At 39.8% G+C, this 20499-nt stretch overlaps 1 protein-coding gene across 1 annotated transcript; it reads left to right on the plus strand.

The window, feature by feature from the left end:
• Positions 1–325: 325 nt before the first annotated feature.
• LOC148881176 (transcription factor-like protein) lies at positions 326–20341 on the plus strand. The gene is made up of 4 exons (XM_088963474.1): positions 326–881; positions 17498–18057; positions 18567–19478; positions 19695–20341. The coding sequence occupies exons 1-4, from the start codon at positions 729–731 to the stop codon at positions 19963–19965; spliced, it is 1896 nt and encodes a 631-aa protein (XP_088819600.1). The 5' UTR covers positions 326–728; the 3' UTR covers positions 19966–20341.
• The last annotated feature ends 158 nt before the right edge of the window (positions 20342–20499 follow it).

The following is a 20499-nucleotide window of genomic DNA, read 5'->3' on the forward strand; positions in this document are numbered from 1 at the left end:
CTGGGCCGCAATGTTGAGCTGTCGATTACGTCGGATCAATGTCCACGTGTCACTGTTTCATAAATCGGGTCAAATCATCCTTCATCACTAATTATTAAAAATTTTAATCAGCCCTCAATAATGTTCCACAGCACATCCCCACAGTGTATTGGGAACATCTCATCATCATCATTTTTTGGATTATCATTGGGAGATGTTCCTAATGCAAGGTGGAGATGAACTGTGAAATATTGGGGGACTGATTTGGTCTCAATTATTAGAGATCGAAATTGATGCCAATTCACGTTCGATGTTTATAATTTTGAATTGTTGTACATTTAAATTCAGAATTCTAAAGTCGAGTGCAGTCAGGTTATCCGGAAAATACGTAAAGAGTAAGGTAGAATTAGTGAATTAGCTAAACCATAAGGGTGTTAAACAAATTTACCCTTTTATCAATTCTTACGTTATTGGAGAGTCGGTCATGGAATGGAACAAGGGTCCCTATATCACCAGAGCCGCGGAGCAGAGCATAACCGCGCAAGATAGAAATTAGACCAGGAAAAGAAGCACTCGGGCACCATATTCCTGATTCTTACAAATTGCCTCCTTCACTAGACGTGCACACGTTGTTTTTGTTTTTTAGAGAGGAAAAAACAGAACCCTAATCCGACGAGACTCCATTTTCGGTGACAACTCTTATCTTCTGAATTCTCAGAATCAAGGTAAAGTCGATAGAAACGACAATCATGTCGGCTCGGTTGCTGAGAAAAGTTTTAGAAGAACAAGAAAAACAACATATATTGGCTGTTCCTGAACCGGTGCTCAACGAAGACGATTCTGACTCGTCCTATTTGCACGCTTCTTCACGAAACCCATTTGATCTTCTTGACGACGACCAGGTTGCTTTCAACCTCTCTCTCCATCAGTTTAACTGATAAGCTAATGTTTATATTTATTGATAAAAAAACTAATGTTTATATTTGTTTAGTTTCATATCTTAGCATTTCTGTTATATGAGGATTTCCTTTTTTTTCCTTTTGATTTTTTTTTTAAATAATCTTAAGTTGTGTTTATACTCGAATTTGGAACCTACCAAAATTATTGTATTCGCAATAATTTTTCTTCAATTCTATTGTGGAAAATTAATTATCAAAACAAAAAAATTATTTTGTGGAAAATTTCGCGATTATTTGGTTATTTATTTCTTTGATTATTTGATAGTCCCGGGAGTCTGGAACACCACTATGCAGGTGCACCACTATTTTTTTTTTTCTTTGGGTAGGTGTATTACTATGCTTATGTGTTGGGTCTCCTTGTTGGGCTTCAAATCCTGAACCGGAGCTTGCTCACATTTCTGTTTTTTTTTTTTTTTTTTTGATGATTAGCAACCTAACATTTCTGGTCCATTGAAAAGAAGGTTGTTTAGATATTGCAGTGAGGAGGACAAGAACTAATGAGAGGGGCTTTGATTATCAAACCATCTTAACTAGAAATACGATGAGGTCAACAAGGTTCCTTGGATTTAGATGGAATGCATAAACGCAATAATCTCTCTACAGTATGATGGATGTTAAAGATAATAGAGAATTATGAGTACTGCATCATAATGCGGATTTTCAACATTAGATCAGTATTAGAAGAGGCTGGAAGCTTACACCTAGAGGTGTTCCTCGAGGCTGCTAAAAAGCATGAGGTCTTTTAGCCATTTGTTTTTGTTATAGAATATAATAAATAAAAGCGGTCAACTGTTTCATCATGCTTTCCATTACATATTAACATATTACAGAGGAAAACCCTCCAAACTTGTTTATTATAATATTTGTAAATTGTAATACCATAATAGAAGTATGGGCATCACTGCTTTGGTTGCTCTCAATGCATTACATTCATTTGAGTATGAGATGGAAGTTGCTTTTTTCTGAGAAGAAGTAAAGTATTAATTCATTAGAAAAGAAAGTCTATGCAGTGGGAAAATACAAAAAACATTAGACCACTATCCCATTTGTCATTTCAAAGAGGTTTCATACTGAAGGAGAGAACTAAGGGGAAAACTATCTCTTCATAGATGTGCAGATGACCAGGATAGCAGTTTCCCAATTATTTTCTGCCACACTTCCTCCTCTTGATAGTCTTTACTTTGAAAGAGCCTTGAGTTTCTTTCCTGCCATGTCAACCAGAACACTGCTCCTGGGACCAATTGCCATAGAATTTTCCCATTTTTACTCCGACCATGGGTCCACCAGCCCTTTACAAAAGCTTCCACTGATGCAGGACAGCAACTTTTGATGGCAAAAATGCTAAAGATTTAAATTCATATGTTGTTGGTATATTCAGGTGAGTCAATTGCCATTCCCCTCTTGTTCAGGTTGTAAGCCACCTTTGAAGGGATATGCTTGCTCCAGATTACATACGAAGGGAAATCCTGCTCGTCCTCTTGAGTCAATTTATTATAAAAGGATTTTACTGTGAAGTGACCCTTTCTTTTGGCTGACCACACCCTTCTGTCTTCTGAATTAAAATTAATTTGCATGCTGTACAACTTCTGAAGTAGCTGTCCAAAAGGTTCAATCTCCCAATCATTCAGAGCTCTTCTAGACTGTGGGCTCCAAACATGATCAACATTTTGAAAATGCACATAATCACCCACTTTTGCCTCCTTATTGACTGCGGTTGCAAATAGTTCTGGAAAATGATCCTTCAACAAATTGTTTCCACACCAGCAATATCCGGAATCCATTTCCTTGATTTCCTTGCTAAAAGAACTGTAGTTCTTTTCAACCCTTTTTCAAATCGAGCAACCAAATGACTAATTTGCCTCTCCTGGATCCCACCCCTCATTTCTTGTACTGTACTTTTCTTGAATTACTCTTTTCCATAGTCAACTCCCTTGCTGTCCAAACCTCCAGAATCATTTCCCAAGAAATGCTAAGTTCACCTCTTGAAGTATTCTAATACCCAATCCCCCGTTTTTCATTGATTTACACACCTTTCCCCAATTGACCAAATGAACTTTTTTTACCATCCATCCAAACTCTCCATAAGATTTATCTCATTTGTCTCTCAATCTGAGAGGCCACCCGGCCCACCCCTGCTGGAATTTGGGTAAAGCGATAATAAATGAACGGGTAAAGAAGACAGAACACTCTTTATTAGAGTAAGCTTACACCCTTTTGACAGGTACCTCACTTTCCATCCAGACAGCTTTTTCTCAATCCTTTGCACAATTGTTTCCCAAATTGATTTAGCATTGCATTTGGCCCCAAGGGCATTTCCCAATATTTTAAAGGGAACTTGCCCACGGCCCACCTTAAAACCCCAGAAATCAGCCTAGAATTGCTATTCTTGTACCTCAGGTCCTCATCTGCTGCTACTAGATCGCTTTTTGTGCACATTCGAACATAGTCTAGAGACTACTGCAAACCACCATAGTATTGCCATAAAAAAATCAAGTTGCTCCCGAGAAGCATTGCAGAAAAATACTGAGTCATCTACAAACTGTAACAAGGGAATCTCTAGTCTGTTCTCTCCCACCGTAAAACCCTCCAAAAAACCACCTCATACTGCTCTCAAATTCAATTTCCCCAAAACTTCCATCTCACCAAAGAAATAGCAGGGGAGGCAAGGGGTTGCATTGTCTTAAACCCAATGCCTCCACTTGGAACTGAAATTAATCCTCCTTTATATATAATCCAAAAAACCCCAATTTACATGATCGTAGGCTTTTTTGAGATCCATCTTGCACAACAGTCCAGCTCTTCCACTCCTAATCCGGGAGTCAATTGGTTCATTTGCTGTTAGAACCCCATCCGCCAGCTGTCTTCCCTCAACAAGAGCACCCTGGAACTCTAAAGTAACATAACCCATGACTGGTTTCAGGGTCCGCTTGGTTCGTAGTCAGAATCAGAATCGGAATCGGAATGGTCCATTCCCATGGTCTGTTTGGTTCAGACAGGAATGGGAATGAGAATTAAAATCAGCAGGAATGGGATTTCATTCCCAAGGGAGGGGCAGATGGCCATTCCCTCAAATGGGGGAATGCCATTCCAGCATGAATGGGAATGAGGTTCCAATTCCGCAAAACAAAAAAGTTGGAATGGGAATAGCCCATTCCGATTCCGATTCCAGACCCCTATTCCTGCAAACCAAACGGACCCTCAGTCTTTTGGCTAGCACTTTGGACAATATTTTATAAACACTACCAATAAGACTGATTGGCCTGAAATCCTTAAGTTCCTCAGCCCCTTTTTTCTTAGGAATTAAAGAGATAAAAGTAGAGTTTAGACTTCTTTATAATGCAGCAGAAGAATGAAACTCTAAGACTGCCATTATATCCCCTTTTAGGAAACCCCAGCACTTTTTGAAAAACTTTATTGTAAAACCGTCTGGGCTAGTGGTTTTATCCCCTTCCATTTCATTTATTGCTTCCCACACCTCCTGTTCCATGAATACCCTTTCTAAATTCCTTGCCTGTTCTTCGGACAAACTGCTGAACTCTAGTCTCTAGTCCATCCACCTTAGGCCTTCTCTTCCATTCTTCCTTGTAAAGCTTTGAGAAGTAACATTCTGCTGCCCCTTTAATTTTTTCTTCCTCCACTTCCTCTTCTATGACCAGCTTCTTTATCATATTTTCTCCTCTTCTAGCATTTGCCATTTTGTGAAAAAAATCTGGTATCTTTATCACCCTCCCTCAGCCACAAACATTTTGATTTTTGACCTCTGCTTCCATTTCATTTCCTATTGGAAAGCAAGTTTGTCAAAGTTTGTTTTTACGGCCTTCCTCTTCCAACTTGAGCTTCTCAAATCTAAATGGGGATGGTTTAGGTGGGACTCCACAGCTGTCCAAGAAAATTGACATGCAATCTGAATTCTGAAAGCGGATGTGGAAGAGATTCCGTGGGGAGTTGGCCAAATTCTCTCCCCAGTCTGCCGAAACCACAAATCGATCCACATTTTTTTTTTAAATTGCCTCCTCCTGGTTGTTTGTCCAAGCATGTCTTGTTCCCAATAGTGGGATATCTGCTAACTCCCATCTACTCATAAACTCTCCAAAACCCCTTTGGTCCCTTGAAACCCTACTTCCCCCTTTTTTCTCATGTGTGAATCTGGTAGTGTTGAAATCTCCACCTACCACCCACGGTTTCTCCCAAGTTTCCTTAACCTTGTCCAATACCACCCAAAATAACCTCCTTAATCCATTTTTGTTTGGCCCATAACCCCTGAAAAGATCCATTCCCAACCATCTTCATACAATTGGAACAAAATGGACAAAGAGAAATTTCCCTTTATTTTATTCTTCATTCTCAAAACATTTGAATTCCAAATGATGATCAGACTCCTTGTTGTACCAATTGATGGGATGAGATCCCATTCACAATTTCTACTACCCCAAATTGATCTGATTTGAGCTTCTTCCATGTTTTCCATTTTTGTCTCTTGAAGACATAGTACGCCCATATTCCACTTCCGCACTTGAGCTCTAATCACTACCCACCTACAACCAGAATTCAGGCCCCTTACATTCTAGGAATTAACTTCATGATGTCATATTAGAGAAAGAAACTTAGAGAGCAGTTGTTTACCCCTTCACCTCCTTCTCGATTTCCATTTGTCTTGGAATGGCACGAGGTGGGTTCGGGGCGAGGATCATATTCCCTGTCCTTGATCCCGAATCCCGATTTATGGAATAAATCCCTGTCCCTGACCCCGATCCTTGTCGAGGTTAAAAGTTTCCCTCCATCTATGGGTGAGAATTATTCGGTTAAAACCATAAAACCGAACCGAAAATTTTGGTTTCAATTTTTTCGGTTTTTGGTTAATTCGGTTTTCAGTTTCGGTTTTTAGAATCAGAAATTCGGTTAACTGAATTAACTGAAATTTTTATTACTATATATAATATGTAATGTATTATATATTATATATTTATATATTAATATATAATAAAAAGAAATTTGATTTTATAATATATAATATATATAATAGAGTATGTATTATTAAAATTCAGTTTTAGCCGAAAACCAAATCATAAATTTTGGTTTCGGTTATTTAGGTTTTTATTTTTTAAGTTTGGTTTTTAAAATTTTGGTTTATTCGGTTCGGTTTTTAACTGCATAAACCAAATGCTCATCCCTACATCCATTCCTGATCCCCGCTAGAGTTGGATTCCCTGTGGGGACCTGAATCCTCGAAAGTTTTTAATTAATAGTATTTTTGAAAAAAATTACTTAAAATAAAAGAAAATTTAAAAATATAAATAATATTTTAAATATGTTTTGATATATAATATAAATCATATCATATATATATATCACTGTTAGGGATCCCTATTAATCCCCATCCCCAACCCGATGGGGTTGGGGAAGTTGGGACCTGACGGGGATGGGGAAAATTGCCATCCCTACTTTTGTCATCTCTACGATACCTTCATTGAAACCCCTAAAAACTCCCCCAAAATTCATTAATTTAGACATCACCCAAGGTGATGATGGATCTTTGTATTCTCCCAGAAAGAACTGCCCTTGTTTGATATATATATCACTGTCAGGGATCCCTATTAGTCCCCATCCCCAACCTGATGGGGTTGGGGAGGTTGGGTCCTGACGGGGATGGGGAAAATTGCCATCCCTACTTTTGTCATCTCTACGATACCCTTCATTGAAACCCCTAAAAATTCCCCCAAAATTCATTAATTTAGACATCACCCAAGGTGATGATGGATCTTTGTATTCTCCCAGAAAGAACTGCCCTTGTTTCGAGCTTTTCTCCCCCCTACTTGAAAACACCAAATTGTTTTCATATGTACTTGATAAACTCCAAGCTTCTGCAGGGACAAGTGCTAGTGGTTGTGGTTCAGAGTTGTTATCTTGGGCCTGCATCTCTAGCAGGTTACTTTTGACTTCCTTTGTAGGCTGGTGGTAAGCTGTTTTGACCCTTCGGTGAAGGTGTATCTTCTGAGTTTAAAACCTGTTGGTCTTGTTGGCTTCTTGTCTGGTTGTCCTTCCCCTTAAAAGGAGAACCGAGAGGCTGTTTTCTTGTTTTCTCTTTGCTCTGAGTCATTGGGACTAAATTTGCAGTGGTTTGAGGTTGTTTCTTAGTGTTTTGGACCCCTCCTGGTTTGGTTCCCTCCCTACTCCGATTCAATACTCCCCAAACTTCTGTTTTGAACCGGGTTCAGTTGGGGTAATTGCTAACATTAAGATGCTAAGTTTGCTGAGTTAACCTTCTCTTGATTAGCATCTTCAACATTTCTTTTGCTTAGTCTTTCCTTTACTGCTCTCCAGCCCTTCTGAGCTTCTCCAGCTGGTGACCTTTTAGATAATAGCAACTCTTCCAATTTTCCAACACATTTAAGCACCAAAGTTTCCAAGAAAGTGTCTTCATTCAAAAGTTGAAACATAATTTGGTTTCCCAAGTCAAATGTGACAGCCACCTGGCCATTCTCTGCTCCCTGTAATTAATTTCTCTGTCAGGTTGTTCAGATATCCTATGGTCCTAGATTGTACTCTCAGCAACTTCATTCTCTTGTCTCGAGATCCCACCCTCTTGTTTGTGCAGTTTCCATGTGGTGTCCCTCATCTCTGAGCACACCGATCTGGGTCTCGTCTTCCCCAGCTTTGGTGGCTGCAGACGTTTCTGGTGATTCTGTAGGCTCTTTTTCCTTTTTCAGTTCAATTATTGTTAACAGATGTTATTTTTCATATGTATAGTACCACAAGGGTACTATTTGTACTTTTACTCCTCTTTATGTTTAGTTGTTGTCGCCCTAGTATAAATATAAGATACTGCACTGACCTGCAATATCTTTTGGAGGCCCTCAGTCCTCTTGTCTCTTCTCTCCTCTCTTCTTCCTGTACAATATGGTATCAGAGCAGGACAACCAGGTATGAAGGGAGATGTCGTGCAGTCTGTCTTTTCCTCTTCTTCGCACCAGATTCCCAGAGCAGTCTGTCTTTTCCTCTTCTTCGCACCAGATTCCCAGCGTGTAGAAGTCATTGTTTCGAGGGTGACTGACTTGTTATCATCTGTTGTTTGGCTGTCCTGATGTTCGACTGAAGCAACTTTTTCTCTCCTTTCTAGACTTGTTATCATCTGCTGTTCGGCTGTCCTGAGGTTCGACTGAAGCAACTTTTTCTCTCTTTTTTTTTCTGGTCGTATGCCAGCGCTAGACCTGTTCTAGGTCTGCCGATTGGATGTGAGGTGAGCTGCACCTGTTTCTCCTTTTTTGTGGGGTCATTTGATCCCTGTGGAACTGTAGGTCGTAAGGACCTTGTTTATGTGCTGCAGCAGCAGCTTTTATGGTTAACTGAAGGTCAGAAAGTCACCGACACCTTCTGTAACAACTTTTTAAGGCTATGTTCCTCTTTGGAGTGTGGTTTTTTGAATATGAAATCATGAGTGGTGAGGATTTTGCTACATCCGGTGTTTCTTCAACGCTGAATGGAATGAGTGGGGGTGTGGACCTATCCTTTCCCATGGCTGTTATCCCTTTTGATGGTTTAAATTATTTAGAGTGGTCAAGAGGGATCAAGTTGTACATCACTGCAAGGGGGAAGATAGGTTATATTAATGGGAGAATAAAAGAACCACATTCTGGGAGTGCTGAATATGATAGATGGAATCAGGAAAACAGCATGGTTATGTCTTGGGTTTTAGTCTCTATGCAACCTCAAATAAGGAGGAATTTCACGTGGGCTGAAATGACAAATGAGATTTGGGAACAAGCAAAATCAACATATTCGGAACTGACACTATGCAAAAATCTACCAACCACAGGCAGAATCGTCTACTTGTAAACAGGGGGAGAGGTGTCTATCGGTATATTACTCTGACTTGACTTCTGTCTGGAAGGAGTTGGACCATTATCAGAGTGTGGACTGGAAGTGTGATGAAGATGCAAAACTGTACAAAAAACTCATCTCCCAGCAGAGAGTGTTTGCTTTCTTACATGGTTTGAACCCTACATATGAATCTATCAGAGTTCAGATCCTCGGTTCTAAGGATCTTCCATCAGTTCAGGAAGCTTATGCTCTTGTACAATCTGAAGAAAGCAGAAGGAATTTGATGAACAGTTCTGGTGGAGATGCAGTTGTGTTGGTAGCGAAAGGGAGTGTCACTACCAGTGTGGGAAATTCTTCCAAGAAAGGAGATCTTCAGAAAAAAATGGATGATAAAGATAAATTGTGGTGTACTCATTGCTAGAAACCCCGACACACCCGAGACACATGTTGGGATCTTCATGGAAAGCCGAAATGGGCTCAAGATCTGAATAAGAAGCAAAGTTCAGATATGAATAAAAAGTCAGGGCAGCAAGGTACAAGAAAACACACTATGGCCAACAGCCCCCCATCCATACTGTGACTCAGACACATCATCTGGATCTGACCCAAGGGAGGATATTATGAATTCCTTCCGTGACCATTTAGAGCTCTATGGTAGAGCAATTCATCAGATGGATGCTCCTCCCTCAACCTCATTTGCGTCTACATCAAGTAACTCTGCCACAACTTTCCATGTTGCTTCTCATATCCTCGACTCTCCTTGGATCATTGATTCTGGAGCATCAAAACACGACTGGTACGTCCTCTTACTTTCAAACCTATCACCTTCTTTTTGGAAGAGACAAGGTGAGACTAGCTGATGGATCATATGCTTCTATTGCTGGTCAAGGAACTATCTCTCTTCCCCTCGGTCTTACCCTCTCTGATGTCTTACATGTCCCAAAATTTCCCATTAATTTGTTCTCTGTTAGTAGTGTTACTAATTCCTTAAACTGCTCAGTGACCTTTTTCCCTTCTTACTTTGTGATTCAGGATCTGGCATCAGGGAGGATGATTGGTAGAGAACGTATGGTTGATGGACTTTACATGCTGGAGAATAAGGCTGGTCTTCATGTCACAAAGTCTAAGAGTCAGTCCTGTAAGAGTCAAGTTTATTTATGGCATTGTCGCCTTGGTCATTTATCTTTTGAGTCTTTGAAAGTGGTGCTTCCAGATCTGTTTAGGTTAGTGTTTGTTTCAGATTTCTCTTGTCAAATGTGTTAGCTGAGTAAACATTGTAGAACTCATTTTCTTCCAAAAAATAGTAAATATGAATTTCCTTTTCACATTGTTCATTCTGATGTGTGGGGCCCTATTTCTTTACCATTTGAGAGTGGTTACAAGTATCCCATGCGAACTAGGGAGGAAGTACAAAAAATTATTCAAGATTTTCAACGGATGGTCTTCACTCAATTTCAAAATGAAATCCAAAATTTTCAGTCAAATAATGCGGAAGAGTATTTTCATAGTGATCTCATGGAATTCTTTGCTTCGCGTGGTTCACTTCACCGTAGCTCTTGTGCCCGAACACTACAACAAAATGGTGTTGCTGAACGAAAGAACCGACATCTTCTTGAAGTGGCCCGGGGTTTACTACTCCATATGAATGTCCCCAAATGATTTTGGCTTGAGGTTGTCCTTTGTTCTGCCTACCTCATTAGTTGTATGCCCTCTCGATGGTTAAAGTGCAAAGCCCCACATTAGCTTCTCTTCCCTAAGGCCCCCCTTCTTCCCATTCCTCGCGTGTTTGGTTGTCGGTGCTTTGTCCAAAATCTATCTCCCACTCGTGGGAAATTGGATTCTCGTGCTATTCCTTGCATATTCCTGGGGTACTCCTTCACTCAGAAGGGATACCGTTGTTTTGATCCCGTTTCTCAAAAATTCTATGTTTCCATGGATGTCTCTTTCTTTGAGAATGAGCCTTTTTTCCCTATTTCTCCTTAGGGGGAGTGTATGAATGAGGAGAAACTGGTTCAACTCCCTCATCTTTCTGATCTTCCGCCTTTTCGTGTCTTCTTCCGTTGTCACAAAGGCCAACCAAGTTCAAGAGCTGTGGAGAATGTAGAAGCTATACCTCCAGTTCCATCAAACTCCTCGGGGGCGGATCATACTTACTTAGGTATCTTGGCTCCCAATGATGTCCCTGATTCTATTGCAATTGATACCTCTGTTGCTAATGACCTTGACCTTCCTATTGCTCATAGGAAAGGTGTTAGATCGTGCACCACTAAACACCCCATTTCCAACTTTGTTTCCTATGAAAACATTTCACCCTCTTTTCGTGCATTTCTTACTTCCATTGATAGTGTCCCTATCCCTAAGAATGTGGCAGAGGCTCTTTCAGTACCTGAATGGATAGATGCCATGAAGGAAGAAATTAATGCCCTTCATAAAAATGGCACATGGGAACTTGTTGATCTTCCTAAGGGAAATGATCCAGTTGGATGTAAATGGGTGTTCACCGTCAAACATAGGGCTGATGGCACTGTGGAGAGGTATAAAGCTCGCTTGGTGGCAAAGGGGTTTACACAAGTGCATGGAGTTGATTATGCAGATACTTTTGCTCCTGTTGCCAAGATGAACTCAATTAGAGTTCTATTCTCTCTTGTTGCTAACCTTGATTGGGATCTACATCAGCTTGATATCAAGAATGCATTCTTGAATGGTGACTTTGAAGAGGAAGCTTACATGATACAACCCCCTGGTTTTCAGGCTCAAGGCAATGAACAGAAGGTGTGCAAGTTGAAGAAGTCTTTATATGGACTGAAACAATCACCAAGAGCCTGGTTCAGCGGATTCCATGTTGCAGTTCAGCAGAAAGGATACAAGCAATGTCAATCTGATCACACACTGTTTGTGAAAAGAGGAGAAGGTAAAATTGCTGCTTTGATAGTATATGTTGATGATATAATTGTCACTAGTGTCTGCAAGGATGAAATCCAGAGGTTGAAGAGTTTTCTTGCCACAGTTTGAAGTGAAGGATCTAGGGCCTCAAAGATATTTCCTTGGAATTGAAGTTGCTCGCTCAAAAAGGGGTATCTTCATTTCCCAAAGGAAGTATGTTCTAGATTTACTCCAGGATATTGGAAAAATGGGAGTGAAGCCAGTTGACTCTCCCATTGATCCTAACCATAAATTAAGAGACAACCAAGGTGAACCTATCAAGGATGTGAAACAGTTTCAGAGACTTGTAGGGAGATTGTTATATCTTTCTATGACCCGCCCAGACATTGCTTATGCAGTTGGTGTCCTTAGCCAGTTCATGCATGTCCCTATGTCTACTCACCTTGAAGCAGCAGAAAGAATCCTTCGATATCTTAAATGGTTTCCTGGTGCTGGTTTATTGTTTCCAAGGCACGGGCATCTAAAAGTTGAAGTGTATATTGATGTAGGTTGGGCTGGGTCTCTAAATGACAGAAAGTCTACTAGCGGCTACTGCACCTTTATAGGAGGAAACCTAGTTACCTGGAGAAGTAAAAAGCAAAGTGTGGTGGCTAGATCCAGTGCTGAAGTTGAATATCGAGCAATGGCTCAAGGCGTGGCAGAAATTATGTGGATAAAGAATCTGTTGAGTGAGTTGGGTTTTCCAGTGGACAGACCTATGACCCTATTCTGTGATAACAAAGCAGCCATAAACATTGTTGCTAACCCAATGCTACATGATAGAACAAAACACATCGAAGTTGACAAGCATTTTATCAGATAGAAAGTCATTACAGGCGAAGTGTGTACTCCCTATGTCAGCTCTGAGGATCAACTTGCAGACATCTTTACAAAAGGACTACACCACTCAAGACATCATAATTTATGTGACAAGTTGGGCATGGTTGATATCTATGCTCCAACTTGAGGGGGAGTGTTAATAGATGTTATTTTTCATATGTATAGTACCACAGGGGTACTATTGTACTTTTACTCTTTATGTTTAGTTGTTGTTGCCCTAGTATAAATATAACATACTGCGCTGACCCGCAGTATCTTTTGGGGGCTCTCAGTCCTCTTGTCTCTTCTCTCCTCTCTTCTTCTTGTACAATAATTACTTCTTTACCCTTCATCTTTCTTAGAACCTCTTTGCCAATACATTCTCCCCTTAACACCTTAAACGCCCACTAATTAACTGGTTCTATTGCTTCCTAGAAATCGTCGCTGGAGCTGCAATTTGTGGTGTGATTTCAGCCCATATTGCGACCACATAAACCTTCTCTCCATCTACCACATTAACGGCTGCCGGTGGGCAGCCTCTTCATTTCACTCTTACCCGCACCTATTCGATCATTTGACTTGCTTCATCAGAATCATCTGATTCTAAGTAGCCCCCCACACAGGTCTCCGATTTTCCTCACCAAACCTTCACTCCACAGGTGAATTGGAAGTCCAAAAGTTTTTAACTAGTATGACTCTGAGGGCTCAGTTTCCATTCACTAACAACCCTTAGTATCTTCCCATCATCCCATGTACATAAATGAAGTAGAGCTCCTCCAGCATTTCTTTCTCCTGAATTTAAGATCCTTCTAGCTTCTGCTGTTGAAGGTAGGATGAAAAGAAATTTGTTCTTCACTGTCCTTCTCACCTTAGCCTCCAATGTTAAACCCCAATTTCTCGAGGCTCACACCTGCAACTCCTCAACTGAGAGCGGCATCACCACAACCCCTACCAGACAAGCTTCTATAAACTGTTTTCTCTTGCTCTCTCCCCTATCGTCTGTGATTAGGTAAACACTCTTTCCCTGCCTTTAGCACACCTTACCCTCCTTTGACCAAGTTGGTAGTCTGGTCATGTCTGCATAAGACTCCATTCCACTTCTCTGGTCTTTTGACTGGGTTTTTTTTTTGCAAAAATCTCCCCCTAACCAGTTTCTCAGATCCACTGGAAATGCTCAAATTTCCATGACCTCTAGATCTTCCCCCTGACAACACTCCCCTCTTTTTCGCTCTCTACTCCAAAACCATCCTTTATTTATGCAATTTAAGTGAATTTTTTATTCTAAAATTTTGATTTGCAACTTTGCAAGTGATGCATTGATAGCTAATGCTCGATACCGGCTAAATAAGATTAGCAGGTTGGAACATGTAGGGAAGATAGGGGAGCAGCTGATTAATATTCAAACAATTGCCACCAACTTTTACAAAACATTGTTCATGGAACTTTGGCAGCATTGACCTCTTCCGGATGGGATGCAGTTCAAGACCCTAAATGAGATTCAGAAGAGGGAGATGGAGAAACCTTTTTCTGAAGAAGAAATTTGGGAAGCTGTAAAGAAGATGGATGCAGATAAGTCTTCAGAGCCTGATGGCGTAACAAATTTATTCTATAAAAGGTATTGGGATGTTATTTGGAATGATATTTTAAAGGCTTTCCAAGAATTTCATGAATCTGCATTGTTGGTTAAGAGTTTGAATGCTACTTTCATTAAACTGATTCCAAAGGTGGAAGGGGCAACAAACCTCATAGACTTCAAACTGATAAGCTTACTGACTAGCTTTTACAAACTTCTTACAAAGGTGCTGACATAGAGACTGAAAAAGGTGTTGGGAAGTGTAATTTCAGAAAATCAATGTGCGTTCGTTTGGGCACTGATAAAAAAATGTGCATTTGTTTGGGGAAGAGAAATTCTGGACGACATTTTGGTGGCAAATGAAGTAGTTGACTCTAGAAGGAGGTGGGGGGGACCAGGGTTTCTGTGTAAAGTAGATCTTGAGAAAGCTTACGATCATGTAAACTGGTGCTGTTTGAATTCCATCCTTGAAAAACTGAACTTTGGTAAGAAATGGAGGAATAGGATGAAGGTATATATTTCCTCCCCAAAATTCTGTTTTAATAAAAAATTCAAGAGGCATTTGTCAAGGTGATCCCCTGTCACTGCTATTATTTCTATGTGTAATGATGGTCCTTACCCAATTCATCTATAGTACGGGTTAGACAGACATCTGGGTGGGCTTTGAAACAATTCCTGGTGGTGAAAGGGTAAGGGTGTCAATGGACTGGTTTTGGACTCACTCCCGTCCAGTGCAAAATCAATTTGGACGGATTGGGCGGACCAACAAGACATATTTGGTTGGACCAAGGTCCAAAATATTTATTAGATTGGATTGGACCTGGTCCATCGGTAACAAATTTATATTGGATTGGGTTGGATTAAGCCAATATCTGGTCCGTTGATATAAGATAAGTATATAGGTGTCAATGGACCGGGTTTGAGTTGAATTGGACCGGCCCAAAATGGTCCAAAATATTCATTGGATTAGATTGGACCTGGTTCATTTGTAACGGACTCACATTGGACTGGATCAGATTGGACCAAATCCAGTCCAATTGACACCCCAATGAGAGGGTCAATGTCCTTCACTTTGCTGATGAAACCCTCTGTTTCATTGATGCTTCCTTCATGCAATTAGAAACTTATAGTTGGGATTCTCAGCTGGTTTGAGGTGGTAACTGGGCTGAGGATGAATTTAAGGAAATCTTCTATCATTCCAGTGGGCAGAATTGAGGATCTGGAAATGTGGGCAGAGGATCTAGTGGACAATCTTCCTATCAACTATCTTGGATTACCACTGGGTGCAAACAATTTGGGAGCCTGTCTTGGAAAGAGTGGAGAGAAAACTGGCTCTTTGGAGGACTAAGTATCTATCAAAAGGGGGAAGAGTGACTTTGATCAAGAGTACACTTACGAATCTTTCCACTTGTTACCTTTCCCTCTTTCGTATCCTGAGCAAACTGGCCAAGAGAATTGTAAATTACAAAGAAACATTCTATTGAAAGGCTTGGAGGATGAGAAGAAAATCCACTTGGTGGCTTGGAATCAGATTTATGCTCCTCGGAATTCATGTGGTTTGGGCCTGAGAAGATTGAGAACTTTCAATACAGCTATAATGAGGAAGTGGATCTGGAGATTTAGAGTGGAAGAAAACAACTGGTGGAGAAAGCTCATTGCAGCTAAATATGGTCCTCAACTGGGTGGATGGATGACTGCTATTAATCTTCTATCCAATGGGTGCTCTCTTTGGAAGGCTATTATGAAAAGTGCTCCCTAGTTTCCTCAACGGGGTGGGCTTTCAAGTGGGAGATGGTGGTAGAATATGTTTCTGGAAGGATAGATGGCTGGCTGAGATAACATTAGAGGATAAATTCCCTCATTTATTCTCAGTTTTTGAAAACAAAGAGGCAACAATTGCAGACCCCTTTGAGCTGATTAGGGGAGAAGTAGTTTGGAACCCTAAATTTTGTAGAGCTTTTCAGGATTGGGAAGTAGCGAATCTCCTTAACTGCCTAAACACCTTCTCTTTTAACCCCCAGTCAAGCGATCATTGGAACTGGAAATGGAAGACTGATGGGAAGTTTACAGTTAAATCCTTTTGCGGATGGTTTTGCTGTTAGAGGGGATTCCGGTTTTCCTTCTAAACAAATCTGGATTCCTTCATCTCCCTCCAAATCAATTTCTTAGCTTGGGCTTCAGAATTGGGGAAATGTCTAACAAGAAGTAACTTGATGAGAAGAAGAATCATCTTAGATGACCTGAGCTTGTGGGATATGTGGGCAAGAGGAGTTGTCCATTGATCATCTATGTATTCATTGCACCATGGTTTGAAGGGTATGGTCCCACTTCGTACAAGCAATGGACATTCGTTGGGTAATGCCAGAGTCAATACAGGAACTCTTACAGAGCTGGTATATTCCAGGTTTATCTAAAAGAGGAAAACTCATTTGGAGGTCCATTCCAGCAGCTGTGATCAGTACTATCTGGTTAGAAAGAAACAACAGAGTTTTTAGAAATCAAATTATAAGTCCTGATGTGTTAATCCATTGTATTGTTGCTAAATTAGCTTCTTGGTTATCAGTTGTATCTAAGTTTAGTAATCAAAACATGTTTCTGATTCTAAATTCAGTTAGTTTTTGGGACATATGATGCTGTATTTGTGGGGGAGGTCTGTCCTGATGCCTCTCTGGTTGTATGTTTATTTCAGGAATAAAATTACCTTACCTTTTTTCGAGAGAAAAAAAAGATGCTTGATAGCTGATGATACTTAATTGTGGATATGATATGTGCATGGTTTTATTATTTATAAATTGCAAATATATTTTCTAATTTCTCACTAAATTTCCTAATTTTGGGATGTCTACTATATTTACTTATTTGTTTTTAATTATTCATTAATTACAATTGAGCATCGGAGTTGCTCGTATGCTGTTTTTCTCTTGGGGTTGCCTTCCTTTTATAAGGTTTATTGGAGCTTTGTTCTTCCTTCAATTGGGCAGTCTCAGTTGATTTTAAACTTATCAATTGTTTTCCTTTTAACAAAGTTTTACTGCTATAGACCATTTTCTTTTCTTTTTAATAATACTACAGTTGGTAGTCATGTTACTGGATTAGGAATGCAAGCTCCTTGTTGGAAGGGTTTCTATGGTGGAGGTTGGATAGTATTTCCAAATTCCAACCCGAGGCCAAGTAATCTTCATAACAGTGATTACGAGGGAAACCTGCAGGAACAATAACAAGACATTTCAACTGTCAACTTTTACTTCTGCATATGGTTGTTGTTTATGGCTGCGGCCTACAAGTAGAATCTCTTAACATTTAAGTTTCTTATTTGAATGGATTCCATTCTTTGGCTTTGACAATTGACGCTTCTTCTACTGAGTTTTCAAAATTGTCCTACAATTATCTTGGACTAATCGTAATTGGTGAATGCCCAAATTTTTAGGTAGATGAGCTGGAAGATGCTGATGGGACCTTGACAAAAGATGTTGATGAACAAGAGCCTTCTCTTGTCAAGAGTTCTGTTGAGGTGCTTCAGTCATTTAATCACAAATCTAGTAGAAAAAACAAGAAGAAGAAGAAGAGGAGCAAGGAGGATCAAACTTCTACTGCTGAAAAAGCTAAAGAACCTCTAGATCTTACTCTAGAAACTCTATCAATTTGTAGAAACTCTTCATTTAATCAGTCTGGTTTTATGAAAGCAAAAACACAAAATGCAAAAATTGGAGAAAATGCAGTCAAACAATGCACACTACCCCTGCTAATGGTGGATCCCAAATTTTTGAGGGCTGAAAATGAGTTGCGGAGGATTTTTGGTTCTAAAGTTGTGAATTCATTTGAGAATAGCAATAATGGTGGTAGTTTGAGGCAGATGCGTGGTGGAAGACATGGAAGTGTCAACCATAAAAAAACAATTCTTGTTTCTCCGTCAGTCCATTGGCCTCGTTGGGATGGATCACTGTCCATGGAATTTCTGGAGACTAAAGATGGACAACACTTTTTTAAGTAAGTTTCTGTTCTTGATTGGTTCTTATCAGATTGTTAATCAATCACACTTATCTTTACAAGAATATGTTGTAAGTCAGCCTACTCAATGTAGTTGATATGAGGCCTTTTGACTTATTGAATACTTTTAGCATGTCACCATGTCCGTGGATGCATCATTTAGTGTTGGATCCATGTGGCGCATGGATCATGTGTCTTCATGTCCTATCTATGTGGAAAACAATTGTCTATGATGATTTCTGTCTATTTACCCTTATCTTTAGATATAAAAGAGAAATTACACTATCCTAGTTGATACAATTTGTAAATTGCAAAGTTCAGTTATTCATCTCTTTAACTGAAATACATCTGTTTTTTTCCTCATCATGACTCAAAGCACAGTAATATTAGCTATGTATGAAATAGCATTGTCCTTGTAATGTCCAGGTCTATTGGTTAACAACAATGTTGACTTTGTAAAATGTTAATTGTTTGTGCCAGATTGATAATATGGTGAATTTTGTATATAGGTATGTGCATTTGTCTTCCTATATCCAAGCTCAAAAAGCATTTGAAGCTGCCAAAGCAACCCACGATCTCAATGGCATAGCAAGTATCTTGATATATCATCCTTATCACATAGAGTCCCTTTTAACTATTGCAGAGGTGTTAAATTTCTCTGGAGAACATCAATCATCAGCAGATGCTATTGCCAAGTGTTTATATGCGTTGGAGTGTGCATGGAATCCTCTGTTCAATCCCTTGCAAGGTAATTGCCAACTGAAATATAGCCTTGAGACAAATAGACCACTTTTCTCGGTTCTTTTTGTTCACATGCAAAACATGGACAGGCGTGGCTGTCATCGATCAGCTCTTGAAGTATGCAAATTGTTACTTTCACTGGATTCTGATGATCCGATGGGTGCAATGTTCTGCATTGATTACTTTGCTTTGAGAGCACAGGAATATGCATGGTTGGAAAAGTTTTCTGAGGCCTACCAAAGTGGTAACTCCCTATGGCTTTTTCCAAACTTCTCATATTCACTTGCCATTTGTCGATTTTATCTTGAGCATGAGGTTTCCTCCAAAAATACTCTGTTGGAGACTGAAAAGGCTACTTCAACTGATCTAATGAAGCAAGCTTTGTTGCTTCACCCTTTGGTCCTAAAGAAATTAGTGGCCAAGGCACCATTAAAGGACCCAGCCTGGACAAAGATACTGAAGCATTCTTTCTTTGGATCTGCTCATGCTGGAAGCCCGTCCTTGGATCACCTGATAAATATATATGTAGAAAGGAATTATATCATTTGGAGGTTCCCAGACCTGCAAAAATTGTTGAGAGATGCTGCTCGACTGGTAATTGAAACATTGGATTCTAATGGAAGTGATGCTAAAGATTGGGCGTGTGTTAGGAAGGAAGCTTTTCCATCTGAAAAAAATGAGTAAGGACTGTTCCTTTTGCAGTTTGCAATTTTCAGTACATATATTTACCTAAAACACTTCGTTGACGTTTTGATTACACTGCCATGGCATATTTATACTTGATGCCAACTATAGTTGGGCTTTGTCACCTTGTGCCTAGCTTTCTGCAAACGATCAATAGTCAACTTTTAATTGAATAAGTGATCAGCTTTCTGATAGTTTATCTTTTCTGATAGGTATTCCCATTTGTTGGTCTCGGATTTCTCTGATACAGTGGCAACAATGCCACCGGAGGACTTGCGGCACTTAATGATTGACCCTAGGATGGCGGAACCTGTACAGAATGGAGATGGTATCATCAATCTAGGGGGGGCTGCCCATGCTCCGCGTGAAGTATTGAATCGGAATCCACTGGTTGTGTTCCTCGAGTCGATGTTACCATGGATTGATTATGGGGCTGCTAATGTTGATGAGTTTGATGACCATGATCGAGATGATGAAAATTAATGGGAAAATTTTGGATGAAGGACGGTCAAAGTAGAGCAAATGTTGCGCAATTTGTTAGATGAAAGCCGAAAAACATTACAGAGGAGCTAACCTCACGTCACGCGTGTGTGAACATATTGGAATCATTCTTCCTGTGTAATCTATTGCACATGTTTGCTTAATCATGCGGGTCAGTCAACGTGCTGCTTGCTATTCGCCTATTCCTATGTGGGAACACCAAACATGCAGGTCAGGAAAATGTTTTGATGAATTTTAGGTAGCAGATTACAACAATTTATCCGAGTGGTAATCAAGTAAATGTCAAGGACGTGCATTTGGGGTGTAACTTTTGTTTTAATAATCCTAGGGCATTTAAATGGAACAGCTCCTTGTCCTCCATTGTGCGCAATGGTCGTTTTCTTCTTTTATACATTATCTATTAATCTATAAGATAACTAACTCAAAAAATTTATCACTTGAATGAAAAATTGTTTTTAAATATTGAATAATAATTGATCTGTACTTACAAAGGTTCGAAGTATCAATACGCCAAGT

This window comes from Nelumbo lutea, chromosome 1 (assembly GCF_056320005.1).
Source record: "Nelumbo lutea isolate HS-2025 chromosome 1, American lotus-T2T, whole genome shotgun sequence".
Lineage (NCBI taxonomy): Eukaryota > Viridiplantae > Streptophyta > Magnoliopsida > Proteales > Nelumbonaceae > Nelumbo > Nelumbo lutea.

Bases quoted from the DNA above. Each gene is read 5' to 3' on its own strand.
- LOC148881176 (XM_088963474.1), top strand. From the start codon at position 729: ATGTCGGCTCGGTTGCTGAGAAAAGTTTTAGAAGAACAAGAAAAACAA. The intron at 18,058-18,566 runs GTAAGTTTCTGT...TTTTGTATATAG, and splicing joins GATGGACAACACTTTTTTAA to GTATGTGCATTTGTCTTCCT. The intron at 19,479-19,694 runs GTAAGGACTGTT...CTTTTCTGATAG, and splicing joins TTTCCATCTGAAAAAAATGA to GTATTCCCATTTGTTGGTCT.